A 27,321-nucleotide genomic window follows, 5' to 3' on the forward strand; every position below is an offset into this window, starting at 1 on the left:
AAATTACGGACTTTTAAAAATAAGTCCTAAATTATGCTCTGTTTCTATCAATATTCAAATATATGCATTTGAGCAATTATTTACCCCAAAATCTATGTTTTAAAAGAATAAGACAAAAGATTTAATAAAATAATGAAAGAAATGTAATGTTAAACCCTGAGAACAGTTTGCTGTTGTTCTGCATAAAGAACTATTATGACAAATAACCACATTTCCATGTTTTATTTCTTGGAAATAGAAAACTAAAAAGATGGAATGATATGATCAATTTTAAATAGGATCCTTCTGAATGCCACAAATATATTATCAATGTCTTCCTTTTAAATATTTATTTTTGAGTCTCCTGCAACAGAGGTTTCAATGTCGCTTTAGGAGAAAGAAAGAGAGAGAGAGAGAGAGAGAAAGAGAGAAAGAAAGAAAGAAAGAAAGAAAGGGCTTTAAATATGCTGTTTTACAGGAAAATACAAGATTATTTGTTTTTCTGAGCATTTCAGTTCAAATGCAATACTTCATCATTACACATGGAATGTGAATTTATTTCAAATCCCATACTGGATGATTCAATATCTTGACCCAAATCTGTAGTACCATTTGTCTAGGTAAATTCAGAGTAGCAAATTAGAAAATGTACATGATTTGCTTTTCACCATGAGCACAGAAAATACTGATTTACAGACACTTAACCAAGGGTTTGCAGTAAACTAAATATTTGCTTGTGAAGAAACTGTGTGTATCGTGTATTTTGTACATCTGGTCTTAAAGCTAGAATTCCATTCTCTCTAGAGTTTGCAGAAAGTGACTGTGGTGGCTGATTTTTCTGTTTTATTTACGTTGCTAACACTGCATATTACACATGCTGTAGCATCTGACAAATGTAAATAATACAACAAGCATAAGTCCCCTGAGTTATCCTGTGACATGCCTTCTTGGAACTCATGTGATGACATGGGAAGGTAGGTCTATGGGTAGAAGCCAGCAGCTGGAGAAGATTGCAACCCCAGTCAAAGGATGCATCAGCTCTGGAAAGAAGTGCTCAAATACAAGAGAGAAATGACTTGAAGTAGAACCTTAGGTAAAGGATTTTATTCATTTGAGCTCACATGGGGTGTTGGCAATGCTACCGGTGATGTAAATAATCTCAAGCCAATAACAGATGTAAGCAAGAGGCGACGTCGAGGTGGAAGACTTGTTTGGGAAGATCCGCAAATTTGGCCATCGACCAAGGGAGTTATTTTACATCCCTTGAGATTTCAATGAAAAACAACAAAGGGGACAATTAGACCAGCACGCATCCCTTCGCTCTTTCCCGCCTTGCGCACATGCATGCCCACCAAACATGAAATGTTCGCCTTTTCCCCTCAAACGTGATGGTTGTTGAACTTATTTTTAGTGTCATTTGATAAGCCTCCCTGCTCGCAGAGAGACATCCCACTGACCCAGCCACTGGTCATTGTCTATACCGGTTCCCATCAAAGTAGGCGCACTTTGTCAGGTTTCGACTCGAATATCCATTTTGCATCTGAAGTACAGTATCGAAAGTGACTGGATCATTTGAGCCTTTTTCTTCAGCTGCTGCCTCCTTCCTCCCCCACAGTGTTTCCACTCACGCTAACATAATTTGGCATCGCCGACATGACACAACGCTGTTTTTTCTAAAAAAAATTATAATAATACTTTGTCAATGTTTTCTGATGGCCAGCACTCCTGTACATTTAATTTGTAAATTGTGGAAAGGAGGTCTCTTGCCTTCTCTCTTTCTTTGGCCCCAGTGTTGAATCTCCACCAAGGCATGGTACCCCCCTCAAAAACTGAGTAATGCGCATACAGTAATAGGTCATTCAATGTCAAAAGACATAAAAAAGATGAGCAAAACCTTCACAGGCTGCTGCTTGCTGTTGCCTTTAATTATATTAATTAAACTTTGAAATTCTCATGCAAAGAGAGTTGCTGGCTTGTGACGCTGAAGAGCCCTTGGAGATTTGGGGGCGGGGGGAGACGGACCCTGAGATACCAGCTTTGTGGCAACTGCTTTTTTTCAATCTTATAATAATAATAATACGTAAGCCTAGGATTACTAGGTATGTTTACAGAGGATAATGTTTTTATGCGCTACTGAGTGCCGAGTGCAGGAAAGGGGGAGAAAAAAATATCAGCCACAATGCCAAGGCCTTGAAGCATCACTCCCTCAATCTCCACACAAGATCTCTGGTTACAGGCTGTCTTCCTGTAGAATAACGCTCTGTTAATTTTTTCTTCCTGTCCTGGCTGCATAATGAAAGAAAGGTGTCTTCAGAAACTAAAGGGCAAAGTCTTGCTTGCCACCAATACCTTGAGGCGCCATGTCTACATTTTGTCATGCGTGTGCACTGCTCAGTGTTAAAGTGACAAGATTTTCAGTCAGAAGGTTCCCGTAAGGCAAAATCCAACGTGGGGGAGGAGAGGATGGGACTCAGAAGGGTTTAGAGATATGACATCGCTGTAAGGCAATAAATTCTTCCATTTTTCCAAGCCTGGTGGGAATTTCACTCTTCTGCCTGTGGCAAACAGTTTCCTATTAAAATAACGAGTGCTGTCTTCACATCCAAGAAACAATGCAGCTCCTGACAGAGGCACATAAAGGCTTGAGTATGTATAGTTCAACAGCAATAACAACACTCAACGCCGACGTCATCAGCGTTTTGCTTACGATTCCTGTACTGTATTTTCAGAGAAGCCTAGGCATACAAAGTCAAAGTTCTTCACGTCACCACTGCAAATCATGTAATACTGTGTTGAACACTATATGAGGTAACAAGCGTAAAAGAAAATGGCGGACATAGGAGCTTAGTGCAGCAGTAGGTGGCTTGTGTTGGAACCAAATGGAGCAAACATCCAGGCTGAGAGGCTGAAGTTATTCTAAGGATTTCCATATAAGTGCTTTGTTGTCTTTGGTTACAACACGGAAGTGATGGCTTTTAATCCTTTTGTTTTCCCTCACTGCGACTGAACTCGGGTGAAGTTCATGCATCGACCCTAAAAAGACAGAATATAATGTAATGGTTAGTTAACAGTTAAATAGATTTTTTTTAAATGTCAGAATGTTTAGCTCAAAGGGGCAGAACCTCAGGCTTGGGAGCCAAATCCACCCCTCTGGAGATCTCAATCTGGCCCTCTGGGGTTCCCCAGAAGGCCATGTCCCTTCCCTAGCCCTATCCCCCTTCCCCCAACCATTGATTCTTTCACAGCTTTGCAGGTTTTCCCATCAATCTAGAAGGTTGAAATGCCTCTCCTAAGACTCAGTTACTGGGTCTTTAAGCTTATCTATGCTGACTTTTTTTTGGTTTTTTGGCTCTGTCCCATTTGCCATTGGCCCTGCCCACCACTTGCATGCAACCCCCAAGAGCGTCTCCAAAATGGCTGTACTGTATATTTGCAGAAGAGCAAGGCAAGGAGTCAGGTGTGAACTTTTCACAGTTCCATATACTGTTAAGCATATGCATTTTCTTTTTGCATAGTAGTTGGCAACTAGTATGAAGTTAGAATTGGTTTCCATAGCTGAATAGTGGAGGTCAGCTTTTTTCTACTAACAGAAATGAGACAATGCAAAGTGGCAGTAACAGTCTGTACTTTCTCAGCTGATGAGGATACTCCTTTTTCTATGATGAGAAAGTCCCTTTCCTGGCAAGAGAAAGGCCTTGGTAAAAGGGGCGGGGGGTGAGCAGCGTGTGTACTTTCTGACAATTTTCTAACTTAGTGAGGCTTGCTCTATAAAATCCTGAGCAAACTAGCCTGTTACCTGTTCTCATCTGAGAGGAGGAAGGTGCACTACCTGCTCAGGTAACCAGCCCATTACTCCCCTGGGAACCAGAGTCACTGAACCAAGAGTTAAGGGACATGTAAGCTTTCTTTGGCTTTCTCTGCATCCATTTTCCATCAATACATCATTCAAGAGCAACTGTGCTGTACAATTTTGGCAATAGGAACCACAAGTATTCATTATCATTTGAATCCATAGCATGACTAAGAGAAAAACAACCAAGAGTCTTGTGACAACTTAAAGACTAATGCATTTATTATGACCTAAACTTTCATAGACTAGAATCCATTTCATCAAACATGGATATGGAAGCTAAGGCCATAATAAATTATCATGGCTATGCCTCTGGAAATTATGACTAAGAGAGACATGTTAAAGTATCTCTTATTTATTAATGGTGTCCCAAATATTATTTTTGCACACATTCAAAAAATTCATTTATAGGTTTGGTCTGTCCTCTGGCTTTGCTAAAGAGAAATCTGCTGGACTCCAAATATTGACAAGGTTTTAATGGCATACCATTAAACTTTCTATTTGAGGTTGGAGATCTTCTGAAGAAAGATGTTTTGGCCTATAATTCTCATAATCCTTGATCACTGGCTGTGCTAGCTTGGGGCTTATGGGAGTTGTAGTCCAAAACATCTGCAGGGCACCAGATTGCCTATCCATGAATCAAAGGCTTAATGATGTGACACTGTCCAAGTTCCAAGTTGGATGGCCAATGTATTTGCTTTGGCTTATGCAGACAGAGCATGTCTCATGTACTGCTATTAATTTTATTTCCAAAGAATAAAAACGAAGTGGATAAGGTGATTCCTGTTACTGGATCGATTTAATTACTATCTGCATCAACATGATCCAGTATCGTGTAATTCTTTTCTTTCTCACTTCTAGAATAATGTCGCTGATTTTACATTTAAGTGACTTCGCACATCTGAACAAGTAGGTGCTTGCTTACAAAAGCCTTCGCTAAGACAACTGTGTCAGTCTTTAAGATGCCCCAGGATTCTTTGGAGGTTTTGCTACAACAGACTGATATGGCTGTTTTTCTGGACACTTTGAACTAGAATCTTTCCCACCCACTTCCCCCTGTGGCAGCACCTCCAAGCCCCCTGAAAATGCTACACATGGAGGGGTGAGCTGTGAGCTGCTGAATGGGGTGAGCTGTGGTGTGGGGCAAGAGGGCAAATCCCACCGAATAGGTTGGAGGCACCTTCTGTGAGCAAATCCTGGATTCAACCTAGCTACTCTTAATACATATTTCACTATAGTAAACCAAACACATAACTCTTCAAGCACATCTTCCACGGTGAACAGATTAATGTAATCATGATTTGTATCATCACCCAGCAGAATGAGCAGCTTGCTCTGTAGCGAGGGCCACACTGAGCATGTATCATGTGCTGGGGGAATGTAGCTGATCTACATATATTAGTTGCATGCAATTCACAGAAATTGCACATTACTTTCCAGAACATAGCTAGTTCCAACCTATGGTTGAAATTGCTGCACTTTGTCCATTACATAAAAAAAGAAGAAAAATAAACATTTGTCCTGTGTTTGGGAAAAAATAGGTTGCTTTTCAACTAATTAAAATACCACATTAATTAAAATACCAAATCCAATTTTCGTTAAAGAAGAAGAAAGACAGAACAAAAGAAATGATTGAGTGGTCTCCTAGTGGATGCAGATACCCGGCCTCCCTCTTCACACAGAAAAAAGGCAGATCCGCTGCTTTACTTTTTTCCATGCACAGCCTGGTGTTGGATCCCACTGCAAACCCACAATAGCTCATGTGGATGGGGAAAGCAAATCTGAAGGCACGAGAAGATCTTCACATGCTGAATAAGCAGGCACAACTTGAGAGGATTGCCCCCATCTGATCCAGGCAGTATGTAAATGATATAAATGACATATAAACAGACAGCACACGGAGACACACACATATCTCTACAACAATTTTAAATTGTTTGAAATTTTCGAATTTGCAATGTTATTTTAAGTCACCCTGAGTCTTTTTTTTAGAAAGGTGTCTAAGAAATAAGAATAAGAATAATAAGAAGCAGCAGCAGCAGCATTTTTCTGTGAGAGACAAGAGAAATCTACATGGAGGTTTCCTTATGAATTTCTTATAAGAAGTCCAAGCACCTTTTGTAAAGCATTTGTGGGTCGTTACCATAAAGGAACATTGCAACCCTCAGCATTGGCCTTGGTATATGCTCCCAGATCAGAATAATTTTTTTGTAAATTTGCAGTGGTATGTTAGCACTGTGGCTGGAACACCCCATCCTAGGCCAGGATCCAAAGAACTGCACGACTGTTGGGTGCCCTCAAGAGGGCTTTGGGATTGCGTTTCTATGCCACATAGCAAGCCACTTCTGGAATTGAGCTGCTGTTCAAAAGTAATTTGTGATACGGCATGAAAGCCTGGTGTCCAAACAAACAAAACATGCTTTAAATTCCCCAAGCTCTTGGTCATGCCTACAGCAACTTAGCTAAGATCCTAGCCTCAGTTATTATCAGTACTGAAGATTCCTTTCAGCAACACAGAAAAGGAGAAGATGATTATGCAGCAGTGTACTGGAGAGAGTTCTAGGGGCAGAGGAAAATGGGGTGGCAGCAGTTAAGGGCAGAATTCTTGAGAATAATGGGAGTGGTAGAACTGAGAGGACAATTGTCTTGGGTTAAAAATGTGGTGCCAAAAAGCACAGTGGGACAAAGCTATGAAGTGACTAAAAGGAAGGTGATTTGTATGCAATTTCAGTACTGTAGATCAGGAACTTTGCCCTCTCAGTACTCCAGGATTATACGAAATATCATGTAGATCAGGGTGGTCAACCTGTGGCCCTCCAGACATTTTGGCCTACAACTCCCATCGGCCCTAACCAGCATAGGCAATAGTGAGGGATCATGGGAGTTGTAGGCCAAAACATCCAGGCACAAAAACTTGGCCACAAGTTGCTCAGCCAAGTAAATCATGGTTTCACAAGTCATAGCCACAGGGCATCAGAGACTCCAGCAGAACCCACTATATTGTCAGATTACATCTTAAGTTACAGGAAGGCAGATTTTGGCTGAACATCAGAAAAACTTCCTAACGGTCAGAGCCAACAGACAATGGAACAAATTGCCTAGGGAAGTGGTGAGCTCTCCGTTGCTGGAGGTATTCACGCCAAGACTGGGCAGCTGTCTGGCAGTGATGCTTTAAACTGGATTTCTGCATAAAGCAGGAGACTGGACTTGATGGCCTAAATGGCCCCTTCCAACTCTATGATTCTATGATCTTCTTGCCTAATAGGGTGTCGCATTTATCATACAGCATATCTCTGTATGTTTGATTTCCACAGCCAAGAACTCTAGTGTTTTGACGGAAATCCCCTGTTCCATCTTCACATGTTAACTGGAGATATATACCATTAAGCAGAAATGAGCAGGGCTTTTCAAATTAGCAAATCAAATGTTTAATGAATATGCAAGTATGAATACACATATGCTCGGTTCAAATTTACTGCAAATCAGACAACCTAATCTAAACTGAAGTTTGATTCTGAATAGCACGTGAAGCAAGTGAAGTAGACAAAGAGTGTGGAAAACTCCCTCTGAGTTATGTGGACTCTGACTTGCTATGTTACAGGGAATGTTTGTAATTTGGCTGACGTTTACATGTGAATGTTGACAATCTCAGAATTCTGACAAGCTCTGAAAATCCAGAGATTCCACAGTGAATACTGACACTCATCTAAATGTGATTGTCAGCACCCATTTGTGCATGTCACAAAAAAGTAGGGAGATGCATATATGTATCATCTGTATTCAGGAATTCATTAAATTGATCAGAGATTTGGCAGCATTCACATGCGATTGTAGGCAGTCACCAAATGCCAGACATTCATATACAATATATGGCTGCTCTTGTTAATAATAATACTAAACCAACACAACTTAGCATTTCTGGAGTGTGTTCAAATGTTCAAAGTGGTCCACATGCCTCCATAACTGTCTGCATTCACACATAATGGCAAGTCATGGTTTGCTGTTATGAGGGCAGCTGCAGGGCCAGCATCAAAGGCAGACATGGCTGGCCACCTGCCAAGGGCACACTGAGTAGGGCCTCACTGACAAGAGCTGGAGTTGCTCCTTCTGCTAACCACTGCAACCTGTTCACCTGTCTCTTGCTCTCTGTCCTAAACAATGATGGTGAAGAGGAGGAGGAGCAGTAGAAGCCATGGCCTACTTGCCCACTGACTCTCTGCCTATCAAGCAAGCAAGTGGTTGTACAGATGAGAAAGAGGACGAGCAGCAACAGAAGCTAGTGGCAGTGGTGGTGAGAAGGTAGAGTGAGGTGTGTGTGGGGGGGGCACACTGAGACACCCAGCCTTGAGCAGGAAGCACGTGCTGCTTTTTCCCCTTTTCCCATATGTGAAAGGAGAAGGTTTGAAACTCCTGCTGTGCCTTCTCTACAAGCTACAGTTTGCCCTTGTGTCCAAGCCAGCAAACTATAATTTTCCACGTTCGGATTAAAGGGCAAACTATATTTTGCTGCGATCCAGTAACAGAAGCTTCTAATCTCCTCCTCTCATGCACAGAGGAATGAAAGAAGGAAGCGCATGGGCTCAAGGCCACCCATGCTCATAATGGCAAACCATGGTTTGCACTTACATCTGAATGCAATCACTGAACCCATTAAAAAAAAAAGTTAATAGATGTTTTCCACTGGCCTGCAAATTCCAAAATACAAACTTTGAACTAAGAAGCTGGGGGCACAATCCCATGCGTGTTTAGATGGAGAAAAAAATCCTACAACTCCCAGCATGTCTGAACCAGCATGGCTAGCTGGGGCACGCTGGGAGTTGTAGGGCTTTTTTCTGTCTAAACATGCATAGGATTGCACCTTAAGTAAAACAAAAACAAAAAACACCTGGATATTTTATTTTTATTTGGGGACTGCAAAAGATGCAAGGAACTACACACGGAGAGCACTGTTCTCAATAATCTATTGGGCTGCAATAATAATCCTGCAGGAAGTACCCTAATAATCCTTAAAGAAATGCAACCTTTGTATGTAAACTTTTTCTTTTTTTTACCTTATTTGAATTTCCTTTGCACCATGGCTGCAATATTTTCCTAAGGCAATATAAAGTTAAGCAGTTGATCTAAATCTCTGTGAATATGCAATGCTGTCATGTGTGACTGTCAAGCCATGGATCTATCTACCCCACCACTTTGTATTGTGGCTGGCAGAAGCTCCGAGGTCTCTTGCAATCTATGATCCTTTACATTGGAGATGTTGGGAACTGAACCTGGGGCTCTATGCATGCCTAAAGCATGTGCTCTACCCCTGAGCTACAGGCCCTCCCATGTCTCCATGGAATTTACTATACTCCACGATCAAGCTGCCAGGTGAGCAAAGAGGGTTATGAGATATTCCAACCATGGCAATACAGCACTTTCTGTTTTATGCTTTCTCAGCGTTATCCTTCCTCTCCATATTGATGGGCTTGTAGGTGAGAGACATTACCTCAAAATATACGTAGAAGAGGCCATCTTTTCCTGAACTGTGAGTCTGCTCAGCAATAAGCCGGAAGTTGGAAAGCACACTGAAAGTGCTAATGAATAAAGGTCAGGAAAGTTGCATCACCACTGATATAACAGCAAATATTCCATGCCAGCACAGTAAAGAAAAAGTTGCATGTGTACGTAATAGAATGTGACAAGGTGTGCAGCTTTATAATACATGCATGCAGAGGGCACATTAGAAGCTTCCATATATAGCCAAAGCAACTTCTAGTGCTGAAGTTCATTTGTTTCCCCAAATCTTACCCAGAATCCACTGATCTGGAGTAGAATCCCATATGCATAAGAAACTTGAAGAGTGGCACCTGAAATTCAGTCATGCTGTTTGATACTTTGCTTATTGACCATGCTTTATATTTGATAAGGTGAACACTGCTGCATAAGACCAAGGTTCCATCCAGTTCATCTTCCTGTTTCCAGCAGTGGCTGGCCAGATGCTTCCGGGAAGCCCACAGCACAGCATGTGTTTGCTGTGGTAAATACCGTTACCCAGTAACGGGTATTCAGAGGAATACCATACCTAAAGCTGGAGGTTCCATTTAGCTTTGATGGCTAACAGCCATTCCGCTAATAGATTTATCCTCTATAAATTGGTCTAATCCCACTTTAGATCCACCTAAGCCAGAGATAGGCAACCTTTCTGGGTGGTGGGCACATTTGGCAATGTGAAACTGTCCTGGGCACCCCTACATAATGGCTGCCATGGGAGGCATGGCGAAGGGCAAGTAACCTGCCCAAAAGTCTGAGTACAACGCAGAGGTGGGGTCTGAGCACCACCCCACTAAACAACTCCTTTGAACCCACAATTTTCAGCACCAACAGAAACTGATTTCACAGTAATCCAAGCTGCTGGTAAGAAAATGTGTGTTTTTTTTTTTTTTAAGGTTAAAAGTGGGGCAGGGCACCACATTGCCTGCCCCTGATCAAAGTCCATGAATATCATTATCACCACATCTTCTGGCATCCAATTCTGTACTTTCATTATGTACTGTGTGAAGAAGTACCCTCTTTTGTCTATCCTGAATCTAAGGACAATCCATCTCACTAGATGACTTAGTATCTTGAGAGATAATTACTTAAATCACTCCATGAAAGAGAACTGAAGGCAGGAACAACCTCATGCAAAAAAAAAGTCTGGATTGGGATGAAATACTTTGTTTTTAAATTGTTTTATCTTTTATAAAACCTAATGAGAGATATATCCAGTAATCATCAATATAATCTTGGCATGGCTGGCTGGAGAATGCCGGGAGTTGTAGCATTTTTTTCTGTCTAAACATGCATAGGACTGTGTCCCGGGGGGGTGGGTGGGTGGGTGGGTCTGTTTTTGTACTTCTTGGAGCTTCCCCAAGCCTGCTGATACCTCCCTCTCATGCATTCTATTATGGTGCCATTTTGACTACATAAAGATCGGCACTCCCTTCTGAAGTTTGGAAATAAAGGTACGAAGTTTTATATAAAATTATTTCTTCCATTTTCAGGGCCTTTCCTCTTGTGACACACAACCACTGTTTACCTGGCAATTTGTTCCCCCCTCCCCTTTTTTATTGGATTTTTATTACCTGCTGTGATCTGTTTGTTTTGAACATTTTTAATTGCACTTTTATTTTATTATGTACTTTATGTTTAGGTTGCTCTGGGAGCCATGTCTGAAAAGCCGCTAACAAATATTTAGAATAAACAAATACATTTTAGAAATGAATAGAATCCCCAGTTCGAGATTTCTCTCCCCTATTCCAGATTTCCTTCTTCCCAGAAGCTAAACTCAACAGAAAAATCTGAGGAGACTGAGTTTTCTTCTCAACTACATTACTACAATCTGTCAATGTGGTGACTTAATGTTACATTCATGCCCTCGTATTCAATTAAACAATCAATACATCCAATTTGAATTCAGATGTATTATGCCTTGTAAATCATTGGGTCATAAACCTTAACAATACCAACATGTAGTCGGTATAAAATTGAACTAAATTAGTGTCTTAGGGCTACTGTAATTAAAACATGAGCGATGCAAGCATCCCATGATAATCTCATAAGAGCTGGAGGTATCTTGGATGGACCAAATATATGTCAGAATACAGACCTTGTTTTGTGGCTTAACCATGTGAGTTTCTGAAACAGAATCTTCTAAGGGCACAATCCTGTGCATGTTTAGACAGAAAAAAGTCCTACAATCCCAGCATGCTCCAGCCAGTTCAGACTTTTTTCTGTCTAACTATGCATAGGATTGCACCCTCAGCCTTTAAGGTGGTGTAAGACTGTGTGTGTTTTTGTCATATATGTATGTATTGTATGTATGTATGTATCTATATATGTGTGTGGAGTATTTACAAATGTATGTTCATTTCACAAAAAAGTTCTTCGGAGGCTAAATTCCTGAATAGCTCTGTGGTGGCGAAGGGGCTTGCGTAACTCAGTGAAGCCATAAGCTATGCCGTGCAGGGCCACCCAAGATGGACAGGTCATGGCAGAGAGTTCTGACAAAATGTGGTCCACTGGAGAAGGAAATGGCAACCCACTCCAGTATTCTTGCCAAGAAAACCCCATGGAACATATCACAAGGCTAAAAGAGATGACGCCGGAAGATGAGCCCCTCAGGTCGGAAGGTGTCCAATATACTACTGGGGAAGAGCAGAGGGTATTTCCAAGTAGCGCCAGAAAGAGTGAAGCGGCTGGGCCAAAGCCGAAAGGACACTCAGCTGTGGATGTGTCTGGTGGTGAAAAGAAAATCCGATGCTGTAAAGAACAATATTGTTTAGGAACCTGGAATGTCAGATCAATGAATCAAGGTAAGCTGGAGGTGGTCAAACATGAGATGGCAAGATTGAACATCGACATCTTGGGAATCAGCGAACTAAAATGGACAGGCATGGGCAAATTTAATTCAGGTGACCATCATATCTACTACTGTGGGCAAGAATCCCTTAGAAGAAATGGAGTAGCACTCATAGTCAACAAAAGGGTGGGAAAAGCAGTCCTGGGATACAATCTTAAAAACGATAGAATGATCTCAGTACGAATCCAAGGCAAACCATTCAACATCACAATAATTCAGGTCTATGCCCCAACCACTGATGCCGAAGAAGTTGAGGTTGATCGGTTCTATGAAGACCTACAACACCTTCTAGAACTAACACCAAAAAAAGATGTCCTCTTCATCATAGGGGATTGGAATGCTAAAGTAGGAAGTCAAGAAATGAGGCAGAAATCAAGTCAAGAAATCAGGATAACAGGCAGGCATGGCCTTGGTGTACAAAATGAAGCAGGACAAAAGCTAATAGAGTTTTGCCAAGAGAACACGCTGATCATAGCAAACACTCTTTTCCAACAGCACAAGAGACAACTCTACACATGGACATCACCAGATGGTCAATATCGAAATCAGATTGATTATGTCCTTTGCAGCCAAAGATGGAGAAGCTCCATACAGTCAGTAAAAACAAGACCTGGAGCTGACTGTGGCTCAGATCATGAGCTGCTTCTTGCAAAATTTCAGCTTAAGTTGAAGAACATAGGGAAAACCACTAAACCATTCAGGTATGACCTCAATCATATCCCTTATGAATATACAGTGGAGGTGAGGAATAGATTTCAGGGATTAGACCTGATAGACAGAGTGCCTGAGGAACTATGGACGGAGGTCCGTAACATTGTTCAGGAGGCAGCAACGAAATCCATCCCAAAGAAAAAGAAATGCAAGAAAGCCAAGTGGCTGTCTGATGAGGCTTTACATGTAGCTGAGGAAAGAAGGGAAGCGAAAAGCAAGGGAGAAAGGGGAAGATATATCCAACTGAATGCAGAGTTCCAGAGAATAGCAAGGAGAGACAAGAAGGCCTTCTTAAATGAACAATGCAAAGAAATCGAGGAAAACAACAGAATGGGAAAGACTAGAGATCTCTTCAAGAAAATCGGAGATCTCAAGGGAACGTTTTGTGCAAAGACGGGCATGATAAAGGACAAAGAAGGCAGGGACCTAACAGAAGCAGATGAGATTAAGAAGAGGTGGCAAGAATACACAGAAGAACTATACAGGAAAGATCTGAATGTCCCTGATAGCCATGATAGTGCGGTCACTGAACTTGAGCCGGACATCCTCAAGAGTGAAGTCAAGTGGGCCTTAGGAAGCATTAGTAACAACAAAGCTAGCGGAGATGACAGTATTCCAGCTGAACTATTTAAAATCCTAAAAGATGATGCTGTTAAAGTGCTGCATTCAATATGCCAACAAATCTGGAACACTCAACAGTGGCCACAAGACTGGAAAAGGTCAGTTTACATTCCAATTCCAAAGAAGGGCAACGCCAAAGAGTGTTCAAACTACCGCACAATGGCGCTCATTTCACATGCCAGCAAGGTGATGCTCAAAATCCTACAAGCTAGGCTTCAGCAGTATGCGAACCGAGAACTACTGGAAGTACAAGTGGGGTTTCGAAGAGGCAGAGGAACTAGAGATCAAATTGCCAACATTCGCTGGATCATGGAGAATGCAAGAGAATTCCAGAAAAATGTCTATTTCTGCTTCATTGACTACACTAAAGCTTTTGATTGTGTGGATCACAACAAACTGTGGCAAATTCTTAAAGTGATGGGAGTACCAGACCACCTTATCTGTCTCCTGAGAAACCTGTACGAGGGTCAAGAAGCAACAGTAAGAACCAGACATGGAACAACCGAGTGGTTCAAAATTGGGAAAGGAGTACGACAAGGCTGCATATTGTCACCCTGCTTATTTAACTTATATGCAGAGTACATCATGAGAAACGCCGGGTTGGATGAATCACAGGTCGGAATTAAGATTGCCGGGAGAATTATCAACAACCTCCGATATGCAGACGATACCACCCTAATGGCAGAAAATGAAGAGGATCTAAAGAGCCTGTTGTTGAGGCTGAAAGAGGAGAGTGCAAAAGCTGGTTTGAAACTCAACATTAAAAAATGAAGATCATGGCATCTGGCCCCATCACTTCCTGGCATATAGAAGGGGAAGAAATGGAAGCAGTGACAGATTTTACTTTCTTGGGCTCCAAGATCACCGCAGACGGTGACTGTAGCCATGAAATTAAAAGACGCTTGCTCCTTGGGAGGAAAGCTACGGCAAACCTAGACAGCGTAGTAAGAAGCAGAGACATCACCTTGCCGACAAAGGTCTGTCTAATCAAAGCTATGGTTTTCCCAGTAGTAATGTATGGCTGTGAGAGCTGGACTATAAGGAAGGCTGAGCGCCGAAGAATTGATGCTTTCGAACTGTGGTGCTGGAGAAGACTCTTACGAGTCCCCTGGACTGCAAGGAGGTCAAATCAGTCCATCCTAAAGGAAATCAACCCTGAGTACTCATTGGAAGGACAGATCTTGAAGCTGAAGCTCCAATATTTTGGCCACCTAATGTGAAGAGAAAACTCTCTGGAAAAGACCCTGATGCTGGGAAAGACTGAAGGCAAAAGGAGAAGGGGACAACAGAGGATGAGATGGCTAGATAGCATCACCGATGCAATGAATATGAACTTGAGCACACTCCGGGAGAGAGCGCAGGACAGGAAGGCCTGGCGTGCTATGGTCCATGGGGTCACGAAGAGTCGGACACGACTGAACGACTGAACAACAACAACACCCTGCTATTTTCAGTTAGTAGAAGGGCTGGTAATGCTAACCAGGAATAAGGGGAGACAAATTGAAGGCTGTTTGGGATGAAATTAAGATAAAGAACCATAACAAGGCGGAGGAGAGAAGTTGCCCATTAACAGTTAGCACCCCGATAACAGACTGAGCAGACACACAGATCACCTAATCAAACCCTTCACTGTTATGGTGAGTTGTACTGACGTTCTATTTAAATTCTAGTCATTATGGGTACATTTGTATCTATACATATAAATTAGCACATGCAAATTCTATGCAAATAAGTGCCCTCTTTTGTCCTCTTTTTTGGGTGATGCAAATCCTCTTCATAATTATGAAAGTGAATGGCAATACTTGCAATTGCAGCGTTTGTTAGTATCTACGTTTGGCCCTGCCACTTTTACAGCAAGAGTCTCCGTCATTATTGGAAGTTTTCGAGGCTGAAAAGGCAGGCTGTCACTGTGGGCCTCTTTGAACTTAATTTGGCACTTATCAGATCACTCTGAAGCAATCCTGCAAACACATATAGATAGACAGTACCAAAGGCATTTTTGCTAATACAGTCTATGATGCAAGGAACAGCTATTTTTAATTTATTAATGAATTGGCTATTAAATTGAAATTATTTGGTTGATGTGCGTTATCATATGAAAAGGTGCAAACTTAAAGAGGAGCATTATCATTTGCCATCTATCAAAAGAAAGAAATGGTAGTCTTGCTGAAAGCTGTTATTTTCCTCAAAATTACTGATGTTTCACCTGAGAGGATCCTCCAAATTTACTTCAAATTTCTCTTCATGTGAAATTGGTGGCAACTCTCATTTTGCCCCATGCCTCTGGACATTTCACAGTTTCCTTGTTTAGAAGCAGGCATGGCATTCCTAGATACTTTATCAGTAAAGGCACGTCCACATTGCAGCCTTACAGTGTAATCCTATTCAAGTCTACTCAGAAGTAAGTCCCACTGAATTCAATGGGGCATATGTCTAAGTAGACATGTACAGGGTTACAGTGTAAGAGTCAAAACAGATCATGTGCAGTGCAGAACTCAGGAAGCAACTGTTTTTCTCTAATAACACTGCATGTCGTGGCCCAATACTTTTTGGACAGTTGAGCAAAAAGGTACAAGGTGCTGATAGCCTATTACAAGGCACAAGTGTTATCTGAGTTTATAGCATTTTATCTGATATTTATTTATTTCCTATTTGTATACTTCTGTATTGCTTTTTTAACTGTATTGTTTTTTAACTCCACCTTGTGCTGTGCTGAGAATTTCTTCCACATTTTTTTTCTGATCATTCTCATTCAATTTGATAGAAAAGAAATTGCTTTTGAAAAAAAATTGAGAGGAGAAATCCTTATGGTTGGGTTCTGGGTTCTTGTGCTTAGCTTACATAGGAAGTGGCCAAGGTATGTTCGTGTGTCCTGTGTTTGTTTTTCATTGCACAATCATCTCTCTGACTGCCAGCAGCCTTCTCAGCTTCCCACACTTCAATTAAAGTCATCATGGGGAAGGGGTACACAGGAGACTCCCCGAAGATTGTCAAAATAATAATACAATCGGGCGTACCCTGGAAATGGTGATTTGCACCAGCTAATCCTTCTAACACCAGATCAAACCATAGCTAAGCAGAAGATGAACCCACCAAAACGGAAGATGGAAGAGGGGATATAACCCGGATAACATCTTTGTGAGCAGGAAAATGGCAGCACAATGCATTAAATTTGTTGACGTCCTGATCCCTCAATATGGACCTATTGGGTGTGTGGCTAACACCTTAGTGAGACCACAAGAGGTTCCTTTTCGTAGACGATTCAATTTCAAGAAAGCTAACTGGATAAACTTCTGAGAACAACTGGACAAAGATGTAGGGAGAATACTCCCATGTCCGGAGAAGTACAATCAATTCATTGACCTTGTGAAACAAATCTCAAAGAAAAATATCCCAAGAGGATGCCGAACCCATTATATCCCGGGGTTGACTAAGGAGATCAAACCCCTGCTAGATAGATACCAGTCCTTATTTGATCAAGATCCTTTTAGGGAGGATACAATTGAGGCTGGGGAACAACTAATGGAAGCAATTGCTGAAGACAGGAGATTACGATAGTGTACGTTAGTAGAGAATCTTGATATGAAGCAGAATAGTAGATGTGTGTGGAAACTGCTTAAAAATTTAGGTGGGGATCCAACTAAACCTCAACAAAACAAAACCAATGTAAAAGCAGACCAAATAGCTAGTCAACTCCTGAAAAATGGGAAAATTCAAGGGAAAAAAGAACGAGAACCAGCTATCAGAGCGGAAGAGCAAAAGGACAGATTCCTCAGTGCCCCCTTTACAATACCTGAATTAGAAGGAGCCATAAAGAGTCTGAAGCAAGACAGAGCCGCGGGCATAGATGATTTAAGGGTGGAACAGATAAAACAGTTTGGACCTAATACCTTGGGGTGGCTCTGGCAAATGAGGAACACCTGTATTACTGAACTTAAGATTCCTTGGCTTTGAAGACAGGCTAGAGTGGTAGCCTTGTTGAAGCCAGGAAAGGAACCAACTGATCCAAAGAACTATCGACCAGTATCACTCCTCTGTTGTCTTTACAAGTTGTTGGAGTGAATAATTCTTAATTGAGTGGCAGAGACTCTTGATGTAAAGATCACGAATAAGCAAGCTGGTTTTAGACCAGGAAGATCATGTTGTGGAAAAATACTTAATCTCACACAGCACTTAGAGGATGGTTATGAAAGAAAACTAATTACTGGAGTGGTGTTCATTGATCTTACTGCGGCATACGATACGGTCAATCACAGAAAATTACTGCGCAAGATAGACAACTTTACTGAAGACCATAAGCTCACCAGGTTTATAGGGAGTTTCCTTCAAAATAGGTTTTATGTGACTCTGAATGGTAAGAACAGTAGATGGAGGAAGCAAAAGAATGGATTACCACAAGACAGCGTACTCTCTCTGATGTTATACAATATATATACTAACGACCAACCCGCCCTGGCCAATACGCCAGTGTTCATATATGTGGATGACACAGCAGTGGTCGTACAAGAACTGAGTTTCGATGAGTGTGCTGTAAAATTATCACGGGCTCTAGAAGAACTGGAGCGGAATTATGATAATCACTTAAAACCAAATCCAAGTAAAACTCAAGTATGTCATTTCATCTTCATAATCAAGATGCAGGAGTTGAACTAGATATTATGTGGAGAGGGAGTAGATTACAATATTGCCAACACCTAAATATTTGGGTGTTATGTTGGACAGAACGCTTTCTTCTAAGCAACATTGCCTGAATACCAAGGCTAAAGTATGTGCTAGGAATAACATTATCCAACGATTGACAAACTATACATGGGGAGCCCAGCCAGCTACCTTACAAGCATCAGTTATGGCCCTGAGTGTCTCTACCGCTGAATATGCGGCACCAGTATGGAATGCATCGGCACATGCAAAGCAAGTAGATATTGCTGTGAATGAGGCAATGCGCATAGTGACGGGATGCCTCAAACCAATGCCCGATAATAAACTATATTCTCTTGTTGGCATTGCCTCACCTAAGATTAGAAGGGAAGAAGAAGCAGATACTGAAAGAACTAAGCAAGAGACTGATTCTCGTCACCCTTTGGGCGGATATATTCCCCCAATTCATCAACTTAAATCTAGAAAAAAAATTATGTCAAGAACTAATGTCCTAGAGGGGACCAAAGAACAGAATCTAATAAGTAAATGGAGGAATGAGATTACCGACTTGAGTATTTTAAAAAAGGAAGAAATGGCCGCTGGAAATACTCTCCCTTATATTGTTTGGAGGACAATAAACAGGATGAGGGTAGGGGGTACCAAGGTGTAAGACAAATTTATTTAAGTGGGGGCTGTTGGCTGATGACAATATATTATGTGAATGTGGAGAAATCCAAGACCCAGCGCATCTGATGGTGTGTCGATTACTGCCGGAGTCTTGTACTGTTGACGATCTGCAGCAAGCTAATGACAAAGCCGTGGCGGTGGCTACATTTTGTCAGAGCAAAGTTTGATCTGGATACGAAATAAATAAATAAATCATGGGGAAGACATCATGAGGAAATTCTTCCTATAGGGCTTTTTAGGATCAGAAAGCACAGGCAGCCTGGGAGGCTGCTGAACAATGAAGAAATATGTAATAGAAAGGAAGGAAGAAAAAGCTCAAACATTCAAAATAAACTATAAAATGTCTTGAGAAGGAGACAGAAAAATGCCTCTTTGATGGGGGAACAAAACATTGAGGAAACTGGAGGACAGATTTTGGCACAGCATTAGCTCTACCTCTACCCTAATACAGGACACACAATTCCCCCCCGCCCCCCACTCACACCTGCTGCAGGGCTTTTAGGGAAGTAGAGGTTTTATAAGCATCTGCCTTAGAGACAAGATGTATCTAAAACCACCCCTCAGGAATGTAATAGTTGGAAGACCCTGTGGAAAGTGCTGAACCCTGACAAATGACAACTACAGCTGAGCCAAAATTTCTCAGAAGATGTTTTTCTCAGAAACTACGATTTTTCTTTCCTTATCACCCTAGAAGGCCACTCTGCAGAATTTTTGACAAATTCTCTTCACCATATTTTGGTGGTGGCTGCCTTCCCTCCCCCCCCCTCCCATGCCCCATAACATTGCTCAGTATTGTGGAGGGTGGATGAAATGGCGGCTGGGCTGTCAACACAGTTGCTGCTCTTGCCACGTGCAGTGACAGTGCAAAAAAAGAAAAGCCCTTGGAGAAAAAGAAAGATGCTGAGCGACAACCTCTGCCAACTGTGAGCTCTATCTGTGAGAAACTGTTGGAGAATTTCTTCTCCCCGTGGAAAAATTCGGTGAAATGGTTCCCCCCAATTTCTCTGTCCACAAATAGAGTGGAGCATTTCACGAGGCCATTTGCACACAGCTCTAGTTCTATTCTTAAAGGCAGGCTAAAAATAATTTTATTATTATTTTTAAATAGCATAACAACATGCACTACTAAAAACTGTTTTTAAGATTTAGTAGCCAGCATTTCCCGCTTAACATGTTAAATTTAGCATTTAGAAAATGACATCACTAACCCACTCCTGAACTTAAGCAACTGTCATGTTTTCCAGTCTATGAGGTGTTAACATTCTACAGGCGTTAACATTCCCCAGAGCCTTTGCTGGCTCTCTGCACAGGATGTATTTCACTGCTATAACTGTTAGAATATTGGGTTCGCCTCATAAATATCCGCAGACACCTGCAGTTTAGTTTAAATAATATATATATAAATAAACACAGACAGCGGACTGGTATATTTATTTTGGAAAGGGATTAGTAAATACCATCGTTCTCTGTGACTTTGAAATGTGCCCAAAGTTTTAAACGAACACTTCCTCACATGCATTCTCTTGCTGACAAAACCTCTCAGGAATAAAAAGGCTCATTTGCATCCTTAAGAACTGGCTCACATGATCATTTCAGCACGCAATTATAAGAGGACAACTGCACGGAATATTCCCGGACAAGTCTAACTGATAGAAAACGGAAACTTCATATTCAAAGGTACTCTGACTTACGGATGGACAAATCTGTCTGTTTCACTTTCTATAATGTTTACATTTTTTCAAACATAGGTTCATTCCTGTATCAGTTTGCAGGGGGGGGGGGGACTCCACATGAAAATCTGTATCCATTTTTGTGTGCATAAAAATTTGTATCTATTTTCATGTGAACAAAAATTCTTTTACATTTTTGTACACAATTTCTCCTAATATATGCATTTTTGCAAACACTTTCCCTTAGTATATGCCTTTCTGTATTGGAATTTCCCCCTAATGTACATATTTTTGTATTGTTTCCCTCAATGTATACAATTTTTGATGAGAGAACTGTATATGTGGTGAAGTGTGAAAACTAGGATATTTGCATTCTAGTTAGTATATTAATTTGGGAAGTGCAAAGTAATTAGTTTCTATTCAAATGAGAACCAAATGAATTTTGCCCCTTCCCTTCTCTGAGCCCATACAGATTACCTTTTCACAACACACATCTGCACGTGATGTGTGTTAAAATCCTCCTTACTACTTAGCAGGATGATACAGATGTGCCAGCTAACCCAGGATGAGAAAGACCGTCTCTAAGATTCTATACCTCTGATTGCCATAATTAATTGATAGAACTGAGTGAAACGAGATGTGGCAAGAGCCAAAGATTTAAGAGGATTTTGAAAATGGAATTCATCAAACTCTTCTGAGTATCTGTGTAGGGAGCTGCTTGTTGACTTCGTAGGAACATTTGACTGGCCACTACTGGAAACAGGATGCTGGACTAGATAAACCAGGGATGTTGAACCTCAGACTTGGGGGCCAATTCTGGCCTGCCTGGGGTCCTAATCTGATCCTCTTGGATTCCCCAGAGGGCCATGCCCCCTTCTTCACATCACCAGGGGGTTCCTGCTCCCTGCCCCCCCCCGCCAATTATTTGGTGGTTTCCCAGCTGTCGTGCAGTTTTCTCCATTCTAAAAGGTTGAAAAGCCTTTCCTAAGGCTTAGTTACTGACAAGGAGAGTTTTCAGCTAAAATATGCTGGTATTTTGGCCCTACTCCTTTTGCTTTTGGCCCCAGTGGGGCTTTTTTTATGACAGATGTCAGGGAGGAACAACAGGAAATGGAGCTGTCCCATATGTCACGCTGGGGAGCATCCCAGAGGCATCTGGGTGGCCACTGTTGGAGGACTACCTAATGAATTATATGGGCTGGATTTCAAAAGTTTGATGGAGAGTCTGAATATTTTGGTTAATTCTGCATGATATTGCTAAACATTTCTGCCCACTGAAATCACGCATTTTGTCACAGAAAATTATTAAAAAGTGAAAGTTAAGTACATCCATAGTTACAATTAATGGTAAGTAAATAAAAGCACTATAAATAAAAGAAAGCAATACTACATACATCTCCAAGTGGAGAATTTCTTGACTCATTCAAGTTTGGATATGCACACATTTGCAGGGGGAGGACAGAAGAAGGGGATGCACATATTTTATTCATGCCAGAATTATTACGTATCGGGTGCAAAATCCGTAAAGGCAGAATATCACAGGAATCTGAAACAGCTGCAGCTGGTTCAAGGCATAACTTAACCTGGGTAATGGAATGAGCAATGTGTTGTGCCGGAGTTGGTCCAAGAGAGTTAACCATCTATTATCGCCAAGGTTTTTAGTTCACAGGCTGTTTTTAGAAAATGCTATTAAGGGCAGCTCTTTTATCCCCGCTAATAGTGCTTATTTTGTAACTGGACATATGGACGCATCAACCCTGTTGCCACAGAGCATAAAGCCGTCAAGTACATGTTTATAAGCGACCTCGTGAATGCCAGGCCTGCAGAGACAACGCAGGCAGGACATGCTGATGCAATGGCATGATATCCTTTGCCAAGCTCCCTCATCACCACAAAGGCAGACAAAAATAAAACTGGATTATTTAAAAAAGGTTGCTCTATACATCTGCACTCAAAAAGACACTGGGAGGACAGGAGAAAACATGTATTTCCTCCACTTGTTAAACAAAGAATGTTCATAAACTAGCTCATTTTATATGTAAGGTTAGGAACAATTAACCACTGCAACTATTACTGAAAATGTACCCGTGTGGAATTGCAGAGACCAACCCATTGTATATATTGTACATTTCTTTCAGTCTGGTCTGTCTATTTAATGTAGGTTGCCGGCCCTCTGCACATTTCATTTCTATGTTCATTATGAGTGCTAAATCTATCTTAAGCAGCAATAGAGAACAAATAGAACAATAATTATAACTGCAGTACTAAAGCAGTAATTCTAATAACAGTAATTATACTAGTGTTACATTTAATATTAGTAGTAGTGATATAATGGTAATAGCTGTAGCACTATGGTGGGAAGTAGATGAATTTGTAGTTCCAGGCTCAGACTTATAGGTACTTGTCTCAATGACTAGGAGAGTATTACGACCACCACAAACCACCTGAAAAAAGCCAAACCAGGGAGGGGTTGGGCTCACCCATCCTAAGTAATATGGTAATAATATTAACCTGTGTTAAGTATCCTCTGCACACAGCTCCAGCAACCTGAAGGCTGCTTCCAGGTGGTGCAATTCCATATCACTGGGAAGCATGGGAATTAAATCATGTGAGTGGGTGAATTACATACTGCATATCTTTATCACCCTGTCAGCACCCTGCCAGTTTTAAGGAATACAGAAGATAAATAAAAGGGTCTGACATCTCAGGAAAAGTACTGTACAAATACTAAGTATTAACAAATGGTATAAATGGCAGCATCATTTCCTTTTGCTAGATCCAATTAAGGTGAAACGAAATTACTATCAACCTGCCAAATTAATACCACCCCCTTAGCATTTATTTATTTATTTTCATTTATATCCCGCCTTTTGCTAGATCCAATTAAGGTGAAACAAAATTACTATCAACCTGCCAAATTAATACCACCCCCATTGCATTTATTTATTTATTTTCATTTATATCCCACCTTTTTTCCTCCTGCAAGGAACCCAAGACAGCTTACATTATCCTCCTCTCCATTTTATCCTCACAACAACAGACCTGTGAGGTGGCTTAGGCTGAGAGTCTGTGACAGGCAAAGTCACTCAGGGCTTCCTTGGCCGAGTGGGGACTAGACCCCGGATCTCCTGGCTCCCACTGCAACACTCTCACCACTACACCACACTGGCTCTCAATGTAATATAATTATATATAATAACTATTGCATATAATAACTACTGTAACTATAGCTGTTCAATAAACTTCATTTAAACCATTATTTATGAGGCCTCTGATCTATATATCTATTCCACTACCTACCTCAAGAAACAGACAACCCTGCCTTTTGGAACACACCATTTCAATGTGCTTGCAAAGTAGCATGCCACTAGTTAAATTATTCTTTCTAAGAGGGCTTCCAGACAAGACTGTTATTATGCCATCGCCCTGCGTTGTCCATGGAATTTTAGCAGGAGGTGGGGGTGTCCAGATGTCATGTTCTTCCACTCGTAACCCTCCTGTGTTTTTCCACCACTTCTGTCTTTTTTCTTACCTCAGAAAATCCATTGAGGACAAAAAAGACGGAAGAGCGGCACGATACCTTCTAAATGGTAGCGCCAGGACCCCTCCATCTGGAAGAGCCCAAAATGTATTGAAGCTAGAAAAAACAAAAAAGAGGGAAGGTATTCTATGCATATCGAGGTTAAATGACGTAACTGCAAGGGTTAAAATAGCCTTGGATTTTAACTAGTCAAGCAAGAATCCTTAATAAGAGAGGGATGGATAAATCTAGTGCATAAGGGCTGTAGTGCATGATACTTTGAACAGAACATATTTCGACTGTTCTGCAAAGGAGGAGAAAGCAGCAGAGATCCTTGAACACTTTCTGCACATAACAGCCCTCTAGATGCCACTGTCATACAGCTGCCAGTTCCCCAGCGAAAGCAGTTACTATGCTACCAGATAGCTGGATGTCGATGCACTGATAATGCAATGACTGCTGAACACAAACACACCTGGAAAAGAAAGTAAGTGCCAAGCCATTTCCCCCCCTCCCTCAGCTGTCCGGTTTTTTGTTTGGTTTGGTTTGGTTTGTTCCTGTTGTTCTTCATGTTACGTTTGTTTGACAAACACATATAAAAGCTTCAGCATTTTTTCTTAGAATGTTGAGATATTTATTTATTTAGGGCACAATCCTTGGAATGTTTAGTCAGAAAAAAGTCCTACCATTCCCATGCTGGCTGGGGAATGCTGGGAATGGTAGGGCTTTTTCCAGTCTAAACATGCATAGGATTGCACCCTTAGAGTATTTTTATCCCACTCCTCAGCCGAAAAGGCTCCTAGAGTGGCTTACAAATAATCAGTAAAAGAAGAGACAGTCCCTGCCCACCCTTTTTATTTCTGCAGAGGGATGGGTGGGGTGCGTGTTAAGAATTCCTCTGTTGTCGCACGCGCGTGCATATGTGTGTGTGTGTGTGCACAAGAGACAGCGGCACTAGGAACAGCTGCCTCAGACGCTTAAGGCCTGATTCAGCACTTAGTGGGTGGGTGCTGCAACTGGCATGATGGAGGATGAGGCGCGTGCCCAGCACCTCCAAATAATGCAATATGCTCCTGGAAGCCAGTTGCTGGGGGACACGAGTGAGAAGGTGCTCTTACATTCATATCCTGCTTGTGGGCTTCCCAAAGGCATCTGGTTGGCCACTGTGGCCACTGGACAGGCCTTTGGTCTGATCCAGCAGGGCTCTTCTTAATATGTGATATGGGTGTCCCTGGTCAAGACCTATGCACTCAGTATGTATAGCAGAGAGAAAGTGCATGCCTCTATTCCTCCTCTATGCAAGTCATAGCAGCAGCCCAAGAAAGTCTGAACACAGTTCTCTGAACACAGAGAAAGGCCCCTGAATGAATGTGTGCACAAATATTTCATTTATTTATTTATTTATTTAATTTCCATACCGCCCAATAATTGAAGCTCTCTGGGCAGTTTGGTGGATCACAGGACTTGGGGGTCACAGCTCTTGCAAAAAAAAAAAGGGGGGGGAGAATTCCACTGAAATTAACTGAATTCTGTGTCATACATCTGTGGTTCATACTGCAAAGTGGAACCATCTAGCCCCAGAGTTGCCAAAACCAGAAGCAAAGAGGAATGTCATGGGTGTGGCATTTATGGTAACAGGACTTGGCAACAGTCTAGCTGGGCCCTTGGCCTTTCATGTTTTGCTCTGTTCTTGCGTTGGACATCAAACCTTTATTTGAAAAACCTTATGTCTGAGTCAGATAATACTGGGATCGTTTGGGCTTGTATGGCCAGCTTGGCCAACCCACCCTTATAATCTGGAATGCCAAGCAGGCCTGGGCCAAGTTGCTAGCCAGGGCTCTAAGGGGATACAGGATACAACTGAAGAATCAGTTTATCATTTACACATGGAATGGGATATTTACATCATCATTTACACATGGAATGGGATATTTGTGTCATTTGCACTCTGCTGCATTATTTACTGCAAGCCGCTTTTGAGTTTCTGTGGGGAAAACGCAGGAGAAACCTTTTCTAAATCTATTTAAAGAAGAAATAATCACTCACCCCGGCCATGGACATCCTACTGAAAAGTATAAGAGGGTCCTTGCAGAGAGAACAGATCAAATGCAGATCAAACAAAGGGAAGAGTAGAATATATATTTTCTCCCTAAGGCAGCATATAAAGGTGATAGATGTGTAATATATCTCTTTGCAGAAAGCTTCGGGTATGCCCTAATTTTTGTTTGGTTTGGTGTTGGGAAAAAGACTCATCTCAGCACCTTGTCAGTTACAACTGTGGACACAGCACAATGCTACAGGAATGAATGAGCTGACCCATCACATGAACCTGCGATCTTAGCAGGATGGACAGTTGGAGAATAGATCTGAAACGACAGTTAAATGTGCTCTCTTCTCCTTCTGATGACATCCTTGACAAATAACCTTCATATTGCAGCATCCAGACAGCATCAAGAGTTAGATGTTGTAGCTGCATACCACTGCAATTTCTGAGCAAATTCAGGACCGTCTCAGTCAATACAGTTGGCTCTTCCAAGGGTGTCCAGGGCATCAGCTTGGAAAAGAGAGCCCCTCTGGCTCCACTACAGGCCTAGCTGGATCAAATACAAAGCTGCTTTATACAAAGCCAGACCACTGGTCCATATAGTGCAGCATTGGGCCTGTTCAGACAATTGAACAGCCCACCATGGCTTATTGAAGCCACAGCAGATTGCGGTGTGTGCCAGCAGCCATTTTGAATATTCAAGCCATGACCTCACATAACCCTAAAGCAGGCTATGCGTTCTGCTAGCGTAGTTTAACCCTTGCACAACCCACCCTTGCTGGGTTTGAATGACATGACAAGCCATGGTTGCAGCTTGAATTTATAGCATGGCACCCATGGGCGCTGCAGTTTGTTGTGACTTGAGTCACGACAAGCCATGCCAATCATGCGAACCCGATCACTGTCTACACAGGGGTTGGGCAGGCTTCATGGCTGCAGGATCTACTTTTTTCTTTACTAGAGCCTAGGGATGCTGGAGAAATTCGAGATGGACTAAAGTGAGCTCAGATTTCTAAGAATCCAACCTGTGGAATCCACTGCAGAGCGACCCCCTCAGGCTGTGTGGAGTCTGAGTTTTTTTTACTTTCCCAAAATGTATGCAAATTTATTTGTAGGAAAATATGTGGGTTTCTGCTGAGGAAAAGTTGAATGCAATGGGGGCCAATACACTAAATGTTACGTACTAAGGTAAATAATGTAAATTATTAGGAAACCTCTTAT

General features: G+C 41.7%; 1 protein-coding gene across 3 annotated transcripts in view; it reads right to left on the bottom strand.

Annotated features, from left to right (window-relative positions):
* Positions 1-204: 204 nt before the first annotated feature.
* Positions 205-27,321, bottom strand: part of ANTXR2 (ANTXR cell adhesion molecule 2) — a 187,591-nt gene continuing 160,474 nt past the window's right edge. For 2 of the 3 annotated variants that reach the window (XM_084855444.1, XM_084855446.1), the window contains one exon: positions 208-3,012. In XM_084855444.1, the coding sequence (XP_084711570.1) occupies positions 2,974-3,012 (39 nt within the window). In that variant the 3' untranslated portion in view covers positions 208-2,973. Of the gene's footprint in view, positions 3,013-27,321 lie in introns of all 3 variants that reach the window. The other variant, XM_084855440.1, reaches the window with a different exon arrangement.

The sequence above is a fragment of the Heloderma suspectum genome, chromosome 5, assembly GCF_057233095.1.
Source record: "Heloderma suspectum isolate Gila_16-S chromosome 5, 16-S_ref, whole genome shotgun sequence".
Taxonomy (NCBI): Eukaryota; Metazoa; Chordata; class Lepidosauria; order Squamata; family Helodermatidae; genus Heloderma; species Heloderma suspectum.